The sequence below is a fragment of the Macaca fascicularis genome, chromosome 7, assembly GCF_037993035.2.
Source record: "Macaca fascicularis isolate 582-1 chromosome 7, T2T-MFA8v1.1".
NCBI classification, from domain to species: domain Eukaryota; kingdom Metazoa; phylum Chordata; class Mammalia; order Primates; family Cercopithecidae; genus Macaca; species Macaca fascicularis.
In genome coordinates, this window is record NC_088381.1 from 138633932 (window position 1) to 138652355 (window position 18424).

At 42.3% G+C, this 18424-nt stretch overlaps 1 protein-coding gene across 9 annotated transcripts in view; it reads right to left on the minus strand.

Moving 5' to 3' along the window:
• Positions 1-18424, minus strand: part of MAP3K9 (mitogen-activated protein kinase kinase kinase 9) — an 88637-nt gene that overhangs the window by 32429 nt on the left and 37784 nt on the right. For 7 of the 9 annotated variants that reach the window (XM_065548973.2, XM_065548972.2, XM_065548971.2 and 4 more), the window contains one exon: positions 6147-6327. The exons of the other annotated variants lie outside the window; for them this stretch is intronic. In XM_065548973.2, the coding sequence (XP_065405045.1) occupies positions 6147-6327 (181 nt within the window). The remainder of the gene's footprint in view (positions 1-6146; positions 6328-18424) is intronic. 9 annotated transcript variants of the gene reach the window in all.

The window sequence follows — 18424 nt, forward strand, 5'->3', positions numbered from 1 at the left end:
CTTGTGGGACGACGCCCTCTGACTGTAACCACTGCTCTACCCACACAGCGCAAAGAAAGGCAACAATTTCAGCAATAGCTTTCTTGAGGCAGTTCCCAATCCAAGCAGACTGGGGAACTTACACAGTTAAGGATCCAGCCCTTTATCATCTCACCCTCCATCACAACATTTGCAGGAGAACTTTAGAAGCACACTCAAAGAGCAGAAAGACAAACCAGTTGGCCCTGGGCACCTGGAATAGCAGAGGCACAGAGGCCCCCAGCTTTGGATGAGTTCCAGGAGGAGCGAGGTGTGGGGCACTCAGACTCAGGCAGTACCTGGCACAGGGCAAGCATTCCACAAACACTTCTTGAATGAGTCAGTGAGTTACAAGTCAGTTTGGGAAACAGCTTTGTACTAAGTTCCTAGGTATGCCCTGGCCTTCTCTGGGACACCCTGCTGGGCCCTAGGCACAGTGGGCTGATCATTCCGAAGAGGCTGCCTTAAGTGCAGGAACAAGACTGTACAGATGGTGGCATAACTATAAGCACAGATTGTCACTACACACATATCTAGTTATAATCATAGCTTTATGTCTGCCACCTGGGTGAACTTAGGCATGTGACTTCAATTGTCTGAGTCCAGTTACCTCATCTATAAAACGGAAATAATGATCCCTACTTTGGGGGATTCTTGTGAAGACTATAAAAGATGTATAACATTTACCACAGAGCCTAGCCCTTAAGCATTTGTAGGTGGTAACAACTGTCACCAGTATACAAGCATTGCTGTATGTATAGCAGTGGACACACATTTTCCTCTGCTAAAGGTGAGAGATCATTTGGAGCTACTTAGATGGGTAGGCTTGAGGAAGGAGGAATGAAAGGCCCATTTAATGGGTTATAAATTGTGCCTTGAAGGAAATCCTGCAGCATAGAAGCTAAGACAGCTGAAATGGAGCAGGGTGAATTATGTTTTCAAACCACAATCATCAACCAAACTGGGTCAGGAGGTCTAAGTCCTGGGAACAAGTCTAGACTAGAGCAACTAGAGACCTGCTGGCAGACCATGTGACAATATCCAAGACACACCATCCAAAGTACTTCTGATTTGAGGTTTACCTCCAAGCAATTTCCTCTAGAGATTAGAATAATTTCATCAGATTCCTCTCACCAGAGGCTCTTCCTTCAAGCCTGCTTTTAGGATCATGGTTATAGGACAAGACCTAGAGGTTAGTCTTAGAACAAGAATACTTAGGGTAAAAGTTGAAAGGTCCTGCCCTTGTTCTTTCGGTGGAGAAAAAAGTTCTGCGATAGCCTTGTCCTTCCCTGTCTACCATTTCTGTCATCCTGAGAAGACTCTACATGAGGCATTTGTGCTTTCCCTTCCCACTGGGAAGGTGCTTGGATACATGACACAACTCTGTCCAAATCATCACCAGCAGAAACCTCTGGAGTGTGCGACAATAAAACCTGAGCAATTTCAGGGTTAGGCTGGGAAAAGAAACATAGTGGGAATATTGGAGGTAGAAAACAATCATGCTACTGAGAAGTCACGGTTTTCCATTAAAAAAGGCAAGAGAAAGTTGAGTGTGAAAAGCGGCTGCTTGTCCCCTCAAATCCACCCTTCCTGTCTTCCATAGTGGGGCACACAGTTGTCTAGCTAGAACATATATTTTTCTGCCTCCCTTGGAGCCAGGTGTGCCAACATAACCAAGTGCAGGCAATGGGATGTGCAGAGATATGTACAACTTCTGGATGGTCTCCAAATTAAAGATAAACTGTGCTTGCCATGAGTAAGTTCTCCTTCCTCTTTTATGAAAACTGTAATACACATGTAACAGTCACCCAATTTAACCATTCGGTCAAGGTCAATGCACTGAGGGAATCTAAAAGAACCTAGGTTCCTAAAAGATCTCATGGGGCACAGTTGCCCTGCTAGTGTGGGCTATCTAGACTAGTTTTTGAAAGAGAATATGCTTCTATCCTATTTAAGCCTCCATATCTGCAGGCCTCTTTGTAACAGCAGCTTAGCTTAATTAATGTATTAATTTATCTCATTAGCATACGGTCAAGCAATGAAAGTGTTAAACTGAAACATGAAATTGCTGATTTTATATATCAAAAATAGTTGAATATCAGCATACAACTCAACTTAATGAGATCAGGTCAGATATTTTAAGGAAAGTTAAACTCATTTCTTCTCATTAGCTACTTCACCCTGTAATTAATGCACGGTAAAATAAGGTTCAACATACAGATACTACAAAACATCACTGAAAGAAGTTAAAGGAGGTCTAAATAAATGGAAAGATATCCCATGATCATGAATTGGATGACTTATTAAGATGTCAATAGGGCCAGGCACAGTAGCTCACCCCTCTAATCCCAGTACTTTGGGAGACCAAGGCAGGTGAACAGCTTGAGCTCAGGAGTTCAAGACTAGCCTGGGCAACATGGCGAAACCCTGTCTCTACAAATAAAAATAAAAATAAAAGGGGGGAGCATGCCTGTAGCTCCAGCTACTTAGGAAGCTGAGGCAGGAGGATCACCTGAGCCCAAGAGGTCAAGGCTATGGTGAGCCATGATTACACCACTGCGCTCCAGCTCAAGCAATAGAGACCCTGTCTCGGGGGCGGAGGGGGGAAGATGTCAATAGTCCACAAAGCTACAGATTTGATGCAATTCGTATCAAAATCCCAGCTATCTATTTTATAGAAATTAACAAAATTATCCTAAGATTCATTAAATGCAAAGGACTCAGAATGGCCAAAACAATCTTCAAAAAGAAGAACAAAGTTGGAATCACATTTCCTAATTTCAAAACTGACCACAAAGTCATACTAATTAAGAAAGGGTGGTATTGGCATAAGGACAGACATAGATTAATGGAGTAGAACCGAGAATCTAGAAATAAACCTTTATATTTCTGGTAAATTGATAAAAGTGAACAGACAAATAATTTGATGGGAAAAAAATAGTCTTTCCAATAAATGGGGCCTGGATAACTGAATAGCCACATGAAAAATAATAAAGTTGGACCCCTACCTCACACCACATACAAAAATTAAGTCAAAATGGATCAGAGACATAAAAGTAAGAGCTAAGATTATAAAACTCTTAGAAAAAAATACAGGTGTGTAAGTCTTCATGACTTTGAACTAGGCAATGTGTTTTAGCTATGACGTCAAAAGCACAATCCACAGATGACAAAATAAACTAGACATTATCAAAATTAAAAACACTATTGCAAAGAACAGCCTTAAAAAAGTGGAAAAACAATCTACAGAATGGAAAAAAATTTGCTAATCATATATCTGACAACAGAATAGAAAGGACTCTTTTAGCTCAACAATAAAAAAACAAATACTCTAATTTTTTAATTGGCAAAGGATTTGAACAGATATTTCTTCAGGTTCAGAGATATAATTGGCCAATAAGTACATGAAAAGATACTCAACATCACAAGTCATTTAGTGAAATGCAAATCAAAATTATGATAAAATACCATTTCATATCCACAAGGATGGACATAACTTTTTTTAAAAAAAAGACAATAACAAGTATTGAAAAGATGTGGTGAAATTGTAACATTATTCATACATTGCTAAAGGGAATATAACAAAATGGTATAGCTATGATGAAAAAGTTTGGTGGTTCCTCAAAAAGTTAAACATAGAACTGCTATATGATTCAGCAATTTCACTCCTAAGAATAGACCCAAGAAAACTGACGTTTATACAAAAAACTTATGTTTAGACAAAAGCTTGTGTCGTACACAAGTGTCCATAGCAGCATTATTCATAACAGCCAAAAAGCAAAAACAACCCAAATGCCCATCAACTGATGAATGGATAAACAAATGTGGTCTATCCATACAATGGAATATTATTACACCTTAAAAAGGAATGAAATTCTGATATAAGTTACAACACGGATGAATATATATATATTTTTTTGAGATGGAGTTTCGCTCTTGTTTCCCAGGCTGGAGTGCAGTGGCATGATCCCAGCTCACTGCAACTCCTGCCCCCCGGGGTTCAAGACTGCCTCAGCCTCCTGAGTAGCTGGGATTACAGGCACACGCCCCACACGTGGCTAATTTTGTATTACAACATGGATGAACACTGAAAACATTATGCTAAATGAAAGAAGCCTAGTCACAAAAGACCACATATGGTATGATTCCATTTATGTGAAATATCCAGAATAGGCAAATTCATAAAGACAGAAAGTAAATTAGTGTTTGCTAGGGAGTAGAAGGAGGAAGGATTAGGGAAGGACTGATAATAGATATGGGGCTTCTTTTTTGGGTGGTAAAAATGTTCTGGAAATTGGCCGGGCATGGAACTTGCTTGCCTATAATCCCAGCACCTTAAGAGGCCAAGACAGATGGACTGCTTGAGATCAGGAGTTAAAGACCAGCCTGGTCAACATGGCGAAATCTCATCTCTACTAAAAATATAAAAATTAGCTGGATGTGGTGGTGCATGCCTATAATCCCAGCTACCTGGGAGGCTGAGGCAGGAGAATCGCTTGAACCCAGAAGGCAGAGGTGGCAGTGGGCCAAGATCATGCCACTGTACTCCAGCCTGGGCAACAGAGTGAGACTCCATCTAAAAAAAAAAAAAAAAAGTTCTGGAAATAGATAGTGGTTGTAATGGGTTGAATGGTGGCCCTGAAAAGGTATGTCCATGTCCTAATACCCAGAATCCTGATTTGAATCATTATCTCCACTAGAGTCTCTGGAGGGTGTGGCCCTGCCCACATCGCTTTCAGGCTTCTGGCCTCCAGAACTACAAAAGCATGCACTTCTGTTGCTTTAAGCCACTAGGTATAGTAATTTGCTACAGCAGCCCCAGGAAACTAATAACAATGGTGACCCATAAACACCTTTTAAATATACTAAAAACCATTGACTTACATGCTTATTTACTTCTTGACACAGGGTCTCACTCTCTCACCCAGGCTGAAGTGCAGTGGTGCAATTACGGCTCACTGCAGCCTCAACCTCTCAGCCTTAAGTAATCCTTCCATCTCAGCCTCCCACGTAGCTGGGACTAGAGGTGCATGCCACCACACCTGGATAATTTTTCAATTTTTTGTAGAGATAGGGGTCTCACTATGCTGCTCCGGCTGGTCCCAAACTCCCGGGCCCAAGATATCTTTCCACCTTAGCCTCCCAAAGTCCTGGGATTACAGGTATTAGCCACTATCCAGCCAACTTCTATACTCTAAAGTGTACAAAGGGTTAGCTTTATGGTATGTGAATAATAGCTCAATAAAACTATTATTTAAAATATACATGTGCGCGTGCACACACACACACACACACACACACAGAAGCTCACTTTATAATACATCAGGATAATAACTCCATGGACTGATAAATAATGATAAACTACTGTCCTTTCTTTTGTATACCAAGGCGATGCTACTGTCCCACAGCCATGATGACTGAGTAGTTGCTCATCCTTCCTCAGCTGGGAAAATTTTTAGATCTATTTCCTTGCAACCTTTTGGGCTCACATTAACTAGGAGGATGGCTGGTCATTTCTAGTCTGTGGCTCTGCAGTTCTGGGTACATACTTGGGACCCATTTTTTTTTTTTCCGATTTCTGGATTAATGTCAACAGATAGAGCCTTGACTAAAAGATTAACTAGATAACTGGAAAAGATAATTTTTTAGGCCATCAAGAAAAAAGAGACTGCACAAAGAATATTCATTGGCTTAGGAGCTTAGCGTGAAGACATTGGGTTAATCTTCTCCCAAGTTCAGCAATAACAGCCATGAAAGCCTAGCACTGTTGCTAAGCAAGCCAGGCTGATCCTCGCGAAGCTCTCCAGGAGGGACTGAGTGTCCTTCCCATCTTACAGGGCAGAGATGGGAGTACATGTTGCCCCTGGAATCTACTGGCCTTTCCTAGGGAGCAATCACCAGCAAAAAGTGGCCTGCGTATAGCACTTGAGGGATTTTTTTGGTAGATGAAAGCATTAGAAACTGTCCCCTGGCAACATGTGAATTGGCATAGATGACTGTGTGGGGAGGTCACTTAGACCTATTTTGGGTGCCTGGGATCCTATGTAACCTCAATTCTCCAAGTCTTGAAATGTGTATGCCACCAAGATGGACCTGGGAAATGCTGTCCCTGGCCCTCTGGACCTTACCTCCACACGTCACTGCCTTTGGAAAACATGGAGGCCCGGATGACTTCGGGTGCCATCCAAGCATACGTCCCTGCTGCACTCATCTTGGTGGTTCGGTGCCATTCCCGAGCCAGGCCAAAATCAGTGATCTTCAGAATCTTGTTGCTCAGGTCTCCATTCTCCACCTTCTGGAGGATCAATACTGGGCAAGGAAATGAATACAGAAGAAACCAGAGTCTGCATTAATCACAGGAAAACCACAGAACAGAACTCTTCTGCCATCCTCCTGGCCTCTCCTGTGGGCTCCAGCGTTTAGCTGCCATAGATTGATGGTCAGAGCCATCATTTCTTAAACACCTATAGTGCATTCATTTTTGTACCACCCATTTTATAGTCACTATCTCTAATCCTCACAACAACTTACAAGGTAGGTACTATTGCCATCTCAGTTTTACTGATGAAGAAACTAAGATACACACATCACAATTAAATAAATTCCTGGCTGGGCACGGTGGCTCGCGCATGTAATCCCAGCATTTGGGGAGGCCAAGACGGGTGGATCACCTGAGATTAGGAGTTCGACACCTGCCTGGCCAACATGGTGAAACCTCGTCTCTAATAAAAATACAACAAATTAGCCGGGCATGGTGGTGCACGCCAGTGACTCTCAATAATCATGTCCTCAAATACTGGTATCTACCAAGCACCCATTGCTACTAATCATTAAAGCACCAAAGCTTGTGAAAGCCTTATTTTATTTTTTGTAGACCTTTTTTTTGAGCTGAAATCCACATAACATAAAATTAACCATTTCAAAGTGAACAATTTAGTGATATTGAGTACATTCACAATGTTGTACCACTACTACCTCTGTCTAGTTCCAAAACATTTTCGCCACTCCAAAAGGAAACCCTGTACCCATTAAGCAATTATTCCCCATTCTCCCTCCTCCCAAACCCAAGGAACCACCAATCTCCTTTGTCTTTATGGATTTACCTGTTCTGAACACTTCATGTAAATGCAATCATACAATATGTGACACACCTGCTTATTTCACTGAACATGTTTTCAAGTCCATCCACATTATAACTTATATCAGCACTTCATTCCTCTTTATGGATGAATAATATTCCACTGTATGTACATACTACAGTTTCTCCTTTTATCCACTGATAGACACATGGGTTGTTTCCACTTTCTGGCTGCTGTGACTAGTGTGTATGAACATGTGTATACATATATTTGTATACTTGTCATTTGGGGCGTATATACCTAGGAGCATACTTGCTGGATCACATGGTAATTCATGTTTGTCTTTTTAAGGAACCACCAAATTGTTCTGCACAGCAGCTGGACCATTTTACGTTTCCACAAGCAGACTATGGGGGCTCCAAGTATTCTCCACATCCTCACGAATACTTGTTATTTTCCTTATTATTGGTATTCTTATTGCCAACCCAGTGCATGTGATATGGTAACTCACTGTGGTTTGGGTTTGCATTTCCCTGATGACTAATGATATTGAACATCTACCTTCTCATGAGCTTGTTGTCCATTTGCATATCTTCTTTGGAGAAATGTCCATTCAATCCTTTGTCCATTTTTAAAGTGGGTGGTTTGTCTTTTTATTATTGAGTTATAAGAGCTCTTCATATATTCTGATACTAGACCCTTATCAGATACATGACTTGCAAATATTTCTCCCATTCTATTGGCTGTCTTCTCACTTACTTGATACTTTTGATACACCAAAGTTTTTAATTTAGATGAAGTCCACTTTATGTTTTTATTTATTGCACATACTTTTGGTATAATATCTAAGAACCATTAACAAATTCAAGATCATGAAGATTTAATTCTATGTTTTCTTCCAAAAGTTTTATGGTTTCAGCTCTTACATTTAGGTCATTGATCCATTTTTAATTTCTGCATATAATATCAGATAGGGGCCCAACTTCACTCTTTTGCATGTGGCTATGCAGTTGTCCCAGCCCCATTTGTTTAAAGAGAAAAGCTTTAAAACAAAAACAGAGTGGACAGCGGTTATCTCCCAACATACTTTCCTGAGTGGAAGCGAAAGGTTATATTCACAGCAGTTTACATATTTGTACCACTGCAGTAAGCCCACTGTAAACTTCTACCACTGACAAACAGCTGTGGCAATAACAAATTCTCATGCTTTCACATCTTGAAAAATGTAAGAATGTTTTATCAAATTTTGGTGAAGTCCATGAGAGTGCATTGTGTAAACCTCACCTCTCCTGTCAGGCAATGGCAAAAACAGTCATGCACCACATAATGACGTTTCAGTCAGTGACAGACCAAATACATGACAGTGGTACCACAAGGTAAGAACAGGGCTAAAAACTTCCTATCGCCTAGTGATGATGGCAGCTGTCATAATGTCATAGCACCACATATTCTCATGTGTCTGTGGTGATGCTGCTGTAAACAAACCTACTGTGCGGCCAGTCGTATAATAGCACAGCATATACAATTATGTACCATACATAATACTTGATAATGCTAATAAGCGACTATGTTACTGATTTATGTATCTAGTTTTTTTTGTTTTTTTTTTTTGGACCCAAGGTCTCACTCTGTCACTCAGGCTGGTGTGCAGTGGTGCAATCATAGCTCACTGCAGCCTCGATCTCCTGGACTCCAGTGATTCTCCCACCTCGGCCTCCTGAGTAGCTGTGACTATAGGTATGTGCCACCACGCCCAGTTCATTATTTTAGTTTTTGTAGAGAAGGGGGTCTCACTTCATTGTCCAGGCTGGTCTCAAGCTCCTCGGCTCAAGCGATCCTCCCACCTCGGCCTCCCAAAGTGTTGGGATTACTGGTGGGAGCCATTGTGCCTGGCCAGCACACTATACTTTTTACCATTAGTTTAGAGTGCACTCCTTCTACTTATGTAAAAAAAAAAAAAAAAAGTTAACTGTCAAACGGCATCAGGCAGGTTCTTCAGGAAGCATTCCAGAAGAAGGCATTGTTATTATAGGAGATAACAGCTCCAGGTGTGTTTTGCCCCTTCCAGTGGAACAAGATGTAGAGGTGGAAGATTGTGATATTGATGATCTTGACCCTGTGTAGACCAAAGCTAAAGTGTGTGTTTGTGTCTTAATTTTTAACAAAAAAGTTTAAAATGTAAAAACAACAACAAAAAACGTATGTTTAAAAAAAAAATGTAGGCCAAGCATGGTGGCTTACGCCTGTAATCCCAGCACTTTTGGAGGGCAAGGTGGGAGGATTGTTTGAGCCCAGGAGCTGGAGAGCAGCCTGGAAAACATAGTGAAACCTTGTCTCTACAAAGAAATTGAAAAATTAGCCAGGTGTGGTGGTGCATGCCTGTAGCCCCAGTTACTCAGGAGGCTGAGGTAGGAGGATCACTTGAGCCTGGGAAGTCAAAGCTGCAGAGAGCCATGATCATACCGCTGTACTTCAGTTTGAGCGGCAGAGTGAGACCTCTCTCACTCTCAAAAAAAAAAAAAAAGTAAATAGAAAAAAGCTCATAGAATAAGGATAAAAGAAAGGAAATGTTTTTGTACAGCTGTACAGTGTGTTTATGTTAAGCTCTATTGTTAAAAAAGAGTTACGAAGTAAACAATTTTTGTTTATAAAGTTAAAAAGTTACAGTAAGCTAAGATTAATTTATTATCGAAGAAAGAAAAATTTTCAGCTGGGCACGGTGGCGCAGGCCTGCAATCCCAGCACTTTGGGAGGCCAAGGCAGGAGGATCACTTGAGGTCAACAGTTCAAGACCAGCCTGGCCAACACAGCAAAAACCCATCTCTACTAAAAATACAAAAAATTAGCTGGGTGTGGTGGTGCGTGCTTGTACTCCCAGCTACTCAGGAGGTTGAGGAAGAAGAACTGCTTGAACCTGGGAGGCAGAGGTTGCAGTGAGCCATGATTGCACCACTGCACGCGAGCCTGGGTGACAGAGTGAGACTCCGTCTAAAAAAAAGTTTTATATATAAATTTAGTGTAGCCTAAGTGTACAGTGTTTAATATAAAGTCTATGGTGGTGTACAGTAATATCCTAGGTCTTCACATTCACTCACCATTCACTCACTTAGAGCAACTTCCAGTCCTGTAAGCTCCATTCATGGTGAGTGTTCTCTAAAGATGTACCATTTTTTATTTTTATATCACATTTTTACTGTACCTTTTCTATTTATAGATACATTTAGATACACAAATTCTTACCACTGCATTACAATTGTCTACAATATTCAGTACAGTAACATGTACAGGTTTGTAGCCTGGAAACAATAGACTACACCAGGGGTGTCCAATCTTTTGGCCTGCCTGGGCCACACTGGAAGAAATGTCTTGGGCCACACATAAAATAGCTGATAAGCTGAAGAAAAAAAAAAAAAAGGAAAAAGTTGTCCTGAGCCACAGCAGGACAGGTTTGGGCTACACCATATAGCCCAGGTGTGTAGTATAAGTACACTCTGATGTCTACACAATGATGAAATTGCCTAATGATGCATTTCTCAGAATGTATCCCTGCCATTAAGTGATGTGTGACTGTACTGAGAAGAACTAACGAGTCTAGGCGTAAGTCAATGGGGGCCTGGCCAGGCAGTGGAACAGAAAGGAAAGATACATTGGAACTAAAGACCTAGTGATTAACCAGATGTAGGGGCTTGATGGAGAAGGAAGACATCTCCAGCCTTTCAGGTTTGGGAGACAAGCAGAAGAATGGTGGTGCCCCTGATTGGGAAGTTCAGAGAAAAAGCCCATTTGAAGAAGCCAAGTTTAGTTTTGGAAATAATGGGTCTAGATTTACAGTAACAAGAGTCAGTATGGAACAGGAAAAGAGGAGATAATTTAACTCCTAGGCTTGACACTCTTAATGTGACCCTGGACAAATCTCTTACACTTTGTACCTCAATTCCTGCTTCTACAAAATGGGGATAAAGATTAAAGGTGATACAGTAATAAAGCAACTAGCAGAGTACCTGGCACTTGGAACACTATAGTTATTATTATAATTAGGTATTCTGTACATAAATGGAAACCATAGGCTTCAGTGCTCAAGGGACTGATATGGAAGGCCTGGCAGTCCCTGACACACAATAACCATGCAATACGTTTTTGCTGTAGAGATAAATGGAATGCTTGATTAATAATGACAGCCACTCATTATGGGTCACTTACTATGTAGCAGCACGATGCTGTTTATGTCCATCGCCTTTGTTAATCCTTAAATCAACCCTCAGAAGTAGGCTTAATTATTTTCCCCATTTTTTGCACTTCAAACCAGAAACAGAAAGGTCAAGCCAGTTGCCCAGTCGGTGAGGGACAGGGAAGGGAATCAAATCCAGATCTGTCTGACTTCAGAACCACATTCTTCACCTTTGTGCCATGCCGTACAGAGGCCAGAAAGAAATCCTATGTGTCTTTAAGCCCTGCCTCCAACTCTGCCTAATCCCTAAAACTGTCATTGATGAGTCTACCGTGCACTTCTTTTTCCTGAATTCTTCCTTCAGCATCCAAATACCACATAATCTAACATTATATGCACTTCTAATCATTTCTGACTGCTGCATATATATGAGGGTCATCATTTCCGCTAGCATGTGATACAGTATGACTCCTAGAAAGCAAAAACCTCATTCTTTTTCTTCTGGAACTTACGCCATATCCCCTTTAAGAACCAAGCACAGGACAAGGCTCTTTGAAAGAACTCATCCCAGCTGGGTGTGGTGGCTCATGCCTGTAATCTCAGCACTTTAGGAGGCAGAGGGCGGATCACCTGACGTCAGCAGTTCAAGACCAGCCTGGCCAACACAGCACAACCCTGTCTCTACTAAAAATACAAAAATTAGCTGGGCGGGGTGGCATACACTTGGAACTTGTAGTTCCAGCTACTTGGGAGGCTGAGGCAGGAGAATTTCTTGATCCCATGAGGCGGAGGTTGCAGGGAGCCAAGATTGCACCACTGTACTATAACCTGGGTGACAGAATGAGACTCAATCTCAAAAAAAAAAAAAAAAAAAGAACTCATCTCTTGCTGGTCATGTACTTGACCAATGGGATATCTGTGCATCTTCTCAAACTATCCACTTTCCCATGTTATTGTTGCCAGGTATTGGGACAGGAGGTGGAGGGGCATTGGGAGGAGACTAGAGAAAGAGTAATACCTCAGCCAGGGGTTCACCAATGACTAACACACCCAGCTATTGCCAGGTGGAGTAGGGAACACACAGGGAAAGATAACCTGAAGACTCTCAGCTTATCTCAATGGCCTTTCCCCTTCTATAAGGAAAGATAACGTGACAAAAGTGAACATCAGGTCAAGACAGGGTCTCACTCTGTTGCCCAGCATGGAGTGCAGTGGCGCAATCATAGCTCACTGTCACCTTGAACTACTGGGCTCAAGCGTTCTTCCAGCTCAGCATTCTGAGTAGCAAGGACTACAGGTGCACACCACCATGCTCAGCTAATTTTTTTATTTTTTATATAGACTGGTTGGTCTTGAACTCCTGGCCTCAAGCGATCTTCCTTCCTCAGCTTCCTAAACACTGGAATTACAGAAGTGAGCCACTGTGCCTGACACAAAGACATCATTCTTGATTATTTCCCAATTAGGACACCAACTATATATACCACTTAATATTATTATTTAAATAATAGTTAATGGGCATCAAAAAATAGAATAAGACCTAGTATTTGATAGCACAACAGTGTGACTACAGTCAAATTAACTTAATTGTACATTTAAAAATAACTAAAAGTATAATTGAGCTGCTTGTAACACAAAGGATAGACGCTTAAGGGGACAGATACCCCATTTTCCATGATGTGATTATTATGCATCACATGCCTCTATCAAAATATCTCATGTACCCCAAAAATATATACACCTACTATGTACCCACAAAAATTAAAAATTAAACAAAAATTTTAAAGAAATTTTATATCACTATTGTAAATGGGAAAGCCAAAAATTCTCCTAACATTGAGTAATCTGTACAAACATATAAAATGAAACGAAAATAAATGGTGTAGTAGCAGACCCACATATGGTCAAAGTGCTGAGCCTAAGGCCTGCCTTCTCTGATTGAGAAGAAAGATTTGAAGTGTTAGAGAGGAATTATAGACAAACAGCCCCAAAATGAATGTTGATCCTCCATTTATATAAAGAAGTTGAATGACTTTCTTTGGAATTCAATGTTGCTTAATGCACACCACTTAAAATGGTCTCAAGGCCATCCCATTAGGAGGTCAGCAGGAGAAATGGGAGGTGTCTTGCCACAAAGGGCTTTGTGAATCTGACCTAATATCATTTAGCCGAGGCCAGGCTCTCAAAACTTGGCATCACTGAGGCGACTCTCCCATTAGGTCCTAACGGTAAACTTAGCTTTGGTTGATGATCTATGTCATTTTCAGATTTCTTATTTATTATTCATCTCCATTAGTACAAGGGGCTCCAATCTGCTAAATGCTCCCCTTGGTGCCAAGGCTCACGTCCTCAGGCCTGCATTTGGTTCAGATGATTCGGCACCATCTCTCCCACATTAGGTAACTCAGCTAATTTGGTTTTGAGGGTTACGTTTTGTTTTATTTTTTAAAGTTTATTGTTAAATGTATTATACATATAGGAGAGTACACTAAAATGTATACATGTAACATGTACAAATGTATATATGGCTGGGAGTGGTGGAGCACACCTGTAGTCCCAGCTACTTGGGTGGCTGAGGCAGGAGAATGGCTTGAGCCCAGGAATTCAAGTCTGTAGTGCACTATGTTTGTGCCTGTGAACAGCCACTGCACTCCAATCTGGGCAACACAGTGAAACTCCATTTCTAAAATTAAAAAATATATATATGGTTTAAAGAACATAATATGAAAACCCACATAACCCCATCCAGTCCCTTTAGAAGTTCCATGTGTCTCTCTCCACCACCCCCTTTCCTTTTTCCCCAAACATCTGACAACCTTGATTCGTTATTCATTTCTTTACTTCTCTTTATGATTTTACCAGTTATGTACACATCTCTAAATAAGATAATGTTTAGTTTTGAAAAAGTGAGTGGCAAACAAAAAATGAAGCTGTGTGTTGTAGCCTCCTAGGGCTGCCATAACAAATTAACACAAACTGGGTGGCTTAAAACAACAGAAATTATTCTCTCACAGTTCTGGAGGTTAGAAGTCCAAAATCAAGGTGTCAGCAGGGCCATCTCCCTTGAAGGTTCTTGGGAAGGATCCTTCTTTGACCCTTCTAGCTTCTGGTAGCTGCCAGTAGCTTTTGGTGTCCCTTGGCTTGCAGCAGCATAAGTCCAATCTCTGCCTGCATCTTCACGTGGCCATCTTCTCTCTGTGTGTCTATCTGCATCTTCACCTAATATTCTCCTCTCTGTTTGTCTGTGTCTCCTTATAAGGACACCCGTCATTGGATTAGGGCCCATCCTAATCCAGTATGACCTCATCTTAACTTGACTACATCTGCAAAGATGGTATTTCCAAATTTCACAGGTTAGGACTTCAACATATCATTTGTGTGGAGGGTTGCGGGGGACACTATTCTCCCCACAATACCACGGGGGAGTAAAAATACTGCCTTTGCTAAATGAAGCCTTCCCGAAGGGAATAAGCTAAACAGAGTCTCTGGTCACGGTCCCATGGAATTTACAAGAGCTCTTCCTGGGAAAGTTGATAGGCAAGATCATGAACAAGTCCTAGAAACACAGGAGAAACAGGGAGGGTAACCACAGTGGGGGCATCTGGCGGTAGGGGTCAAGGTAATTGGGAGAGTGGGACTCTTCTGTATTTTCTGTTTCTTTTCTTTGTTTGTTTGTTTTTGACTCTCAATCTGTCGCCCAGACTGGAGTGCAATGGCACAATCTCGGCTCACTGCAACCTCTACTTCCTAGGTTCAAGCAATTCTCCTGCCTCAGCCTCCTGTGTAGCTGGGATCACAGGCACACACCAGGATGCCCAGCTACTTTATTTTGTGTTTTTAGTAGAGATGGGTTTCACCATGTTGGCCAGGCTGGTCTTGAACTCCTGACATCAAGTAATCCGCCCGCTTCGGCTTCGCAAAGTGCTAGGATTACAGGCGTGAGCCACTGTGCCTGGCTCATATTTTCTATCTCTGAATTCACTTGGACCTATCTTTAGCACTGAGGGTTGGGCAAAGAAAACACTTCTGTTAATATAAAATGAGTCTATCCAGTCAGCAGGGCAAGGAGGGGCGACAGGAGCTTCCTCAGCACATGAGCGAGACAGCCAAGAGCAGATACAATCTGCCCCAAACTTCCCCAGGTAGTCAGTCCTCCAGTTAAATCAATGGCACAATGATTGCAGGTAAGTTGGTGATGACATCCTGAGTCACGCTGCTCGGATCTAAGCTGCCCATCCTCTACGTCTGGTACGCTGTCCTCAGGGGTTCCCTTCATCTCCCTCCTGTGTTAATCCCCGTGTCTGATAACCCTCTCCCCTCTTTACTGATTCCTTCCCCTGCTTTGGTGGTGTGCACTCTCCAGCAGTTCCTTAGAAAGGATGTGTAGGAGGTATGTTTCATTTTATTTATTTTTTTCTGTGCTTGGTGTCTCCAGTCCAGTAACTCTTGTTTTACCCTTTCCAAGAAGAAAAGGCAGTCAAATGGCTGCATAAAGTGGAGGAGATTCTGTGGTATAAAGGGATTGCTGGGGTTTTTTTTGTTTTTGTTTTTTTTGCTTTCCCTACTGTCAGCTTAGAATTATCTTTCTCAAGTGTTCTAAGTCAATTACCACTTCTCCATCAGTTTTCCATCCCCCAGAACAAAACAGCTACCATCTCTTCTCCCATCCACCTTGTGGGTTTGCTGTGGTTTTCACTGGGTTTCAGGAGGGAGTAAAGGTAGCTGTAGCATTTGACATGTTCAATCTGCTACCCTAGCATAGAACCTTGCGTTCAGTTTTGTTTTCTTGGGGTAGGGAGAAGGAAACTAGCATAGCCTACAAAGGAAACTTTCAAAGGCTTCCAGCTTTCCATCACTTGGTTCTTTCATCTCTCCTGATATGCAAAATCCATCCTGGGAGGGCGTAATAGAGAAAGGCATACATGTACTCCTGCCTGTTACTGCCAAAGCCCAGGGCTTAAACTCCAGATCTATGTCACAGCATCCTCTCTTACCTTAATAAAAACAGTCTCTGAGCTACACCAAGGCAGAAAGAAAAAAGCAACAGATGGAGACCCAGGGTGTCTGGGTTCTCGCTCCACCACTGTATGACCTTCACCAGGCCCCCATTTCCCTACCTCTGACATTCCTGGAGTCTATAACTCCCTGGAAGCTGTGCCAGTCCTTCCCAGGAGCCAGCCAAGCTCCACCATCCATCTGAGCTGAAGAACAGCTAAACGTAGGGGGAAAAGGAGTTAGGTGAAGTGATTCTACCCCAGAGAAAAGCCCTATTCATTAGACACAGCCAGCCATTAGAGCGCCTGAGTGGCACTTGAGACATTTGCTTCCTACAGCACGTTGCCTCCAGTGGAGGAAGGAAGATGATCTCAGACCCAGCACAGAGCAGGCTCCCTGTTGTGCTGACGCAGCAAGATCTGCATGGGAGGCCTGACTCATGGACCACTACCAGGCAGCCAGGGCACGGCTAGTGTGCATCCCCCAGCTTCTCCTGGCCCCTGGTGCTGTGCCCGCTCTGTCTCTCCAGGCAAGGCCAAGAGAGGCCAGACTTGCTTACCAAGGCAAATGATTCACCACCTAGACTCCTTGACTCGACCTCGGCAGTTGTGGTGCTGGCTAGAGATGGAAGGGAGATGCCAGCAGCAACAGTGGCCCCAGCAGCTTCCACATCGTCAGCAGAGCTGCACCGGGTTCCACTGGCACAACCAGCAAAGCTATGCTTTCCGACCAGGACTCAGGCACAGCGGCCAAAAGTCCCTGCCACAGTAACTACAGGAAGGTGGAGAGAATCGGGTCCTTGGGGACTTAGGAGTCACTCCCTTTTGTTATAAAAGAGGAAACCAAAGCAAATGAATGGGTCCAAAACACCCCTGATAGAGAGAGAAAGCATTCACTACAGTGACCTTTTCCTGAGCTAGAGTAAGGCCGAACTACAGTGGTCTCCCTTCTATGCCTGTAACCTGAAGAGGAATAATAAGTGCTCAATAAACATTCTTCTGGAATTAATAAATGAATGCAAATCATCCCAAAAGGTGTCTGCTTACATCAGTTTAGGTACTGGTCCCCAGCTACCTGTTCCAGGGCTGGCTATATTGGAGTCCCCTGAGAAGCTACAGTAATGATTTCCAACCTTTCAAAATATGTCCTTTCAGCTGAAAAAAAAAAAAGCCATTATGATGCTATTTGTACTTTCAGTGTGTGTTAAGAAGAAAATAATAGCCACAGCTAATGTTTATGGAGTCCTTAGCACATACCAGATGCTAAGCTAAGTGATTTACACCTATAATCTTATTTAATCCTCTCATCAATACTGGAAAATAGGTATAACTATGCCCACTTTCAGATATGGAGACTGAAATTCATGGAGACTGAAATTCACGCAGGCTGGTCCACAAATGGGAAGAGGCGGAGCCAGGACATTTCATTTAGCTCAGGCCTGAATGAAATCAGTCAGGACCCCAGACCACCATGCCATATTAAACACTAAGAAAATACTAAACACCCTAAGAAAAGGCTTTTAAGTGAATTCGTATTTTAGCAACACAACAGCACCCATGCACATGTGAAAAACAGAAATATTTACACTTTATACAAACACTGTTAGATTCAAAGACACCTTTCAGTAACCCCCTCCCAAGGGAACCACTGATCTCAATGCTGCAACTATAAGCACATTATGCAGAAAGCAGGAGGTCATTGCCCCCAAGGAAGGAATTACCTGTCTGCTTCCATCACACATCCACGCAAGTGTTTCAAGGCCTCCAGCTCTGAAGGGGTGAATGGGAGAGAAATCTCCAAGTAAGGGTTAAAGCAGAAGGACAGAGTCAGCAGCAGAAAGAGAAAACAAACTGAAAACACAGCAGAAAGGGATTGCTACATTAGCAATCCTGGCAGCACATCAGGGAAGGACTAACAAGGGATTAATGATAGGAAAAGAGCCTGAAATCTGTGACCCAGACTGCTAGTCGCCCTTCAGTGGTTATTCTCCCCTCCTCCCATAGTAATGGAACCCACAACTGTAACATGGGCACCAGGCCACTCAGAACATTCACTACATTTTCCAGCTCCTTGTTCCAAGATGTAGCCAGGTAACGAAAAAGTGTCATTGTAGGTGCTTTCTGTAACCTGTCTTAAAAGATTCCAGCTCTAGATCTTTGGACGT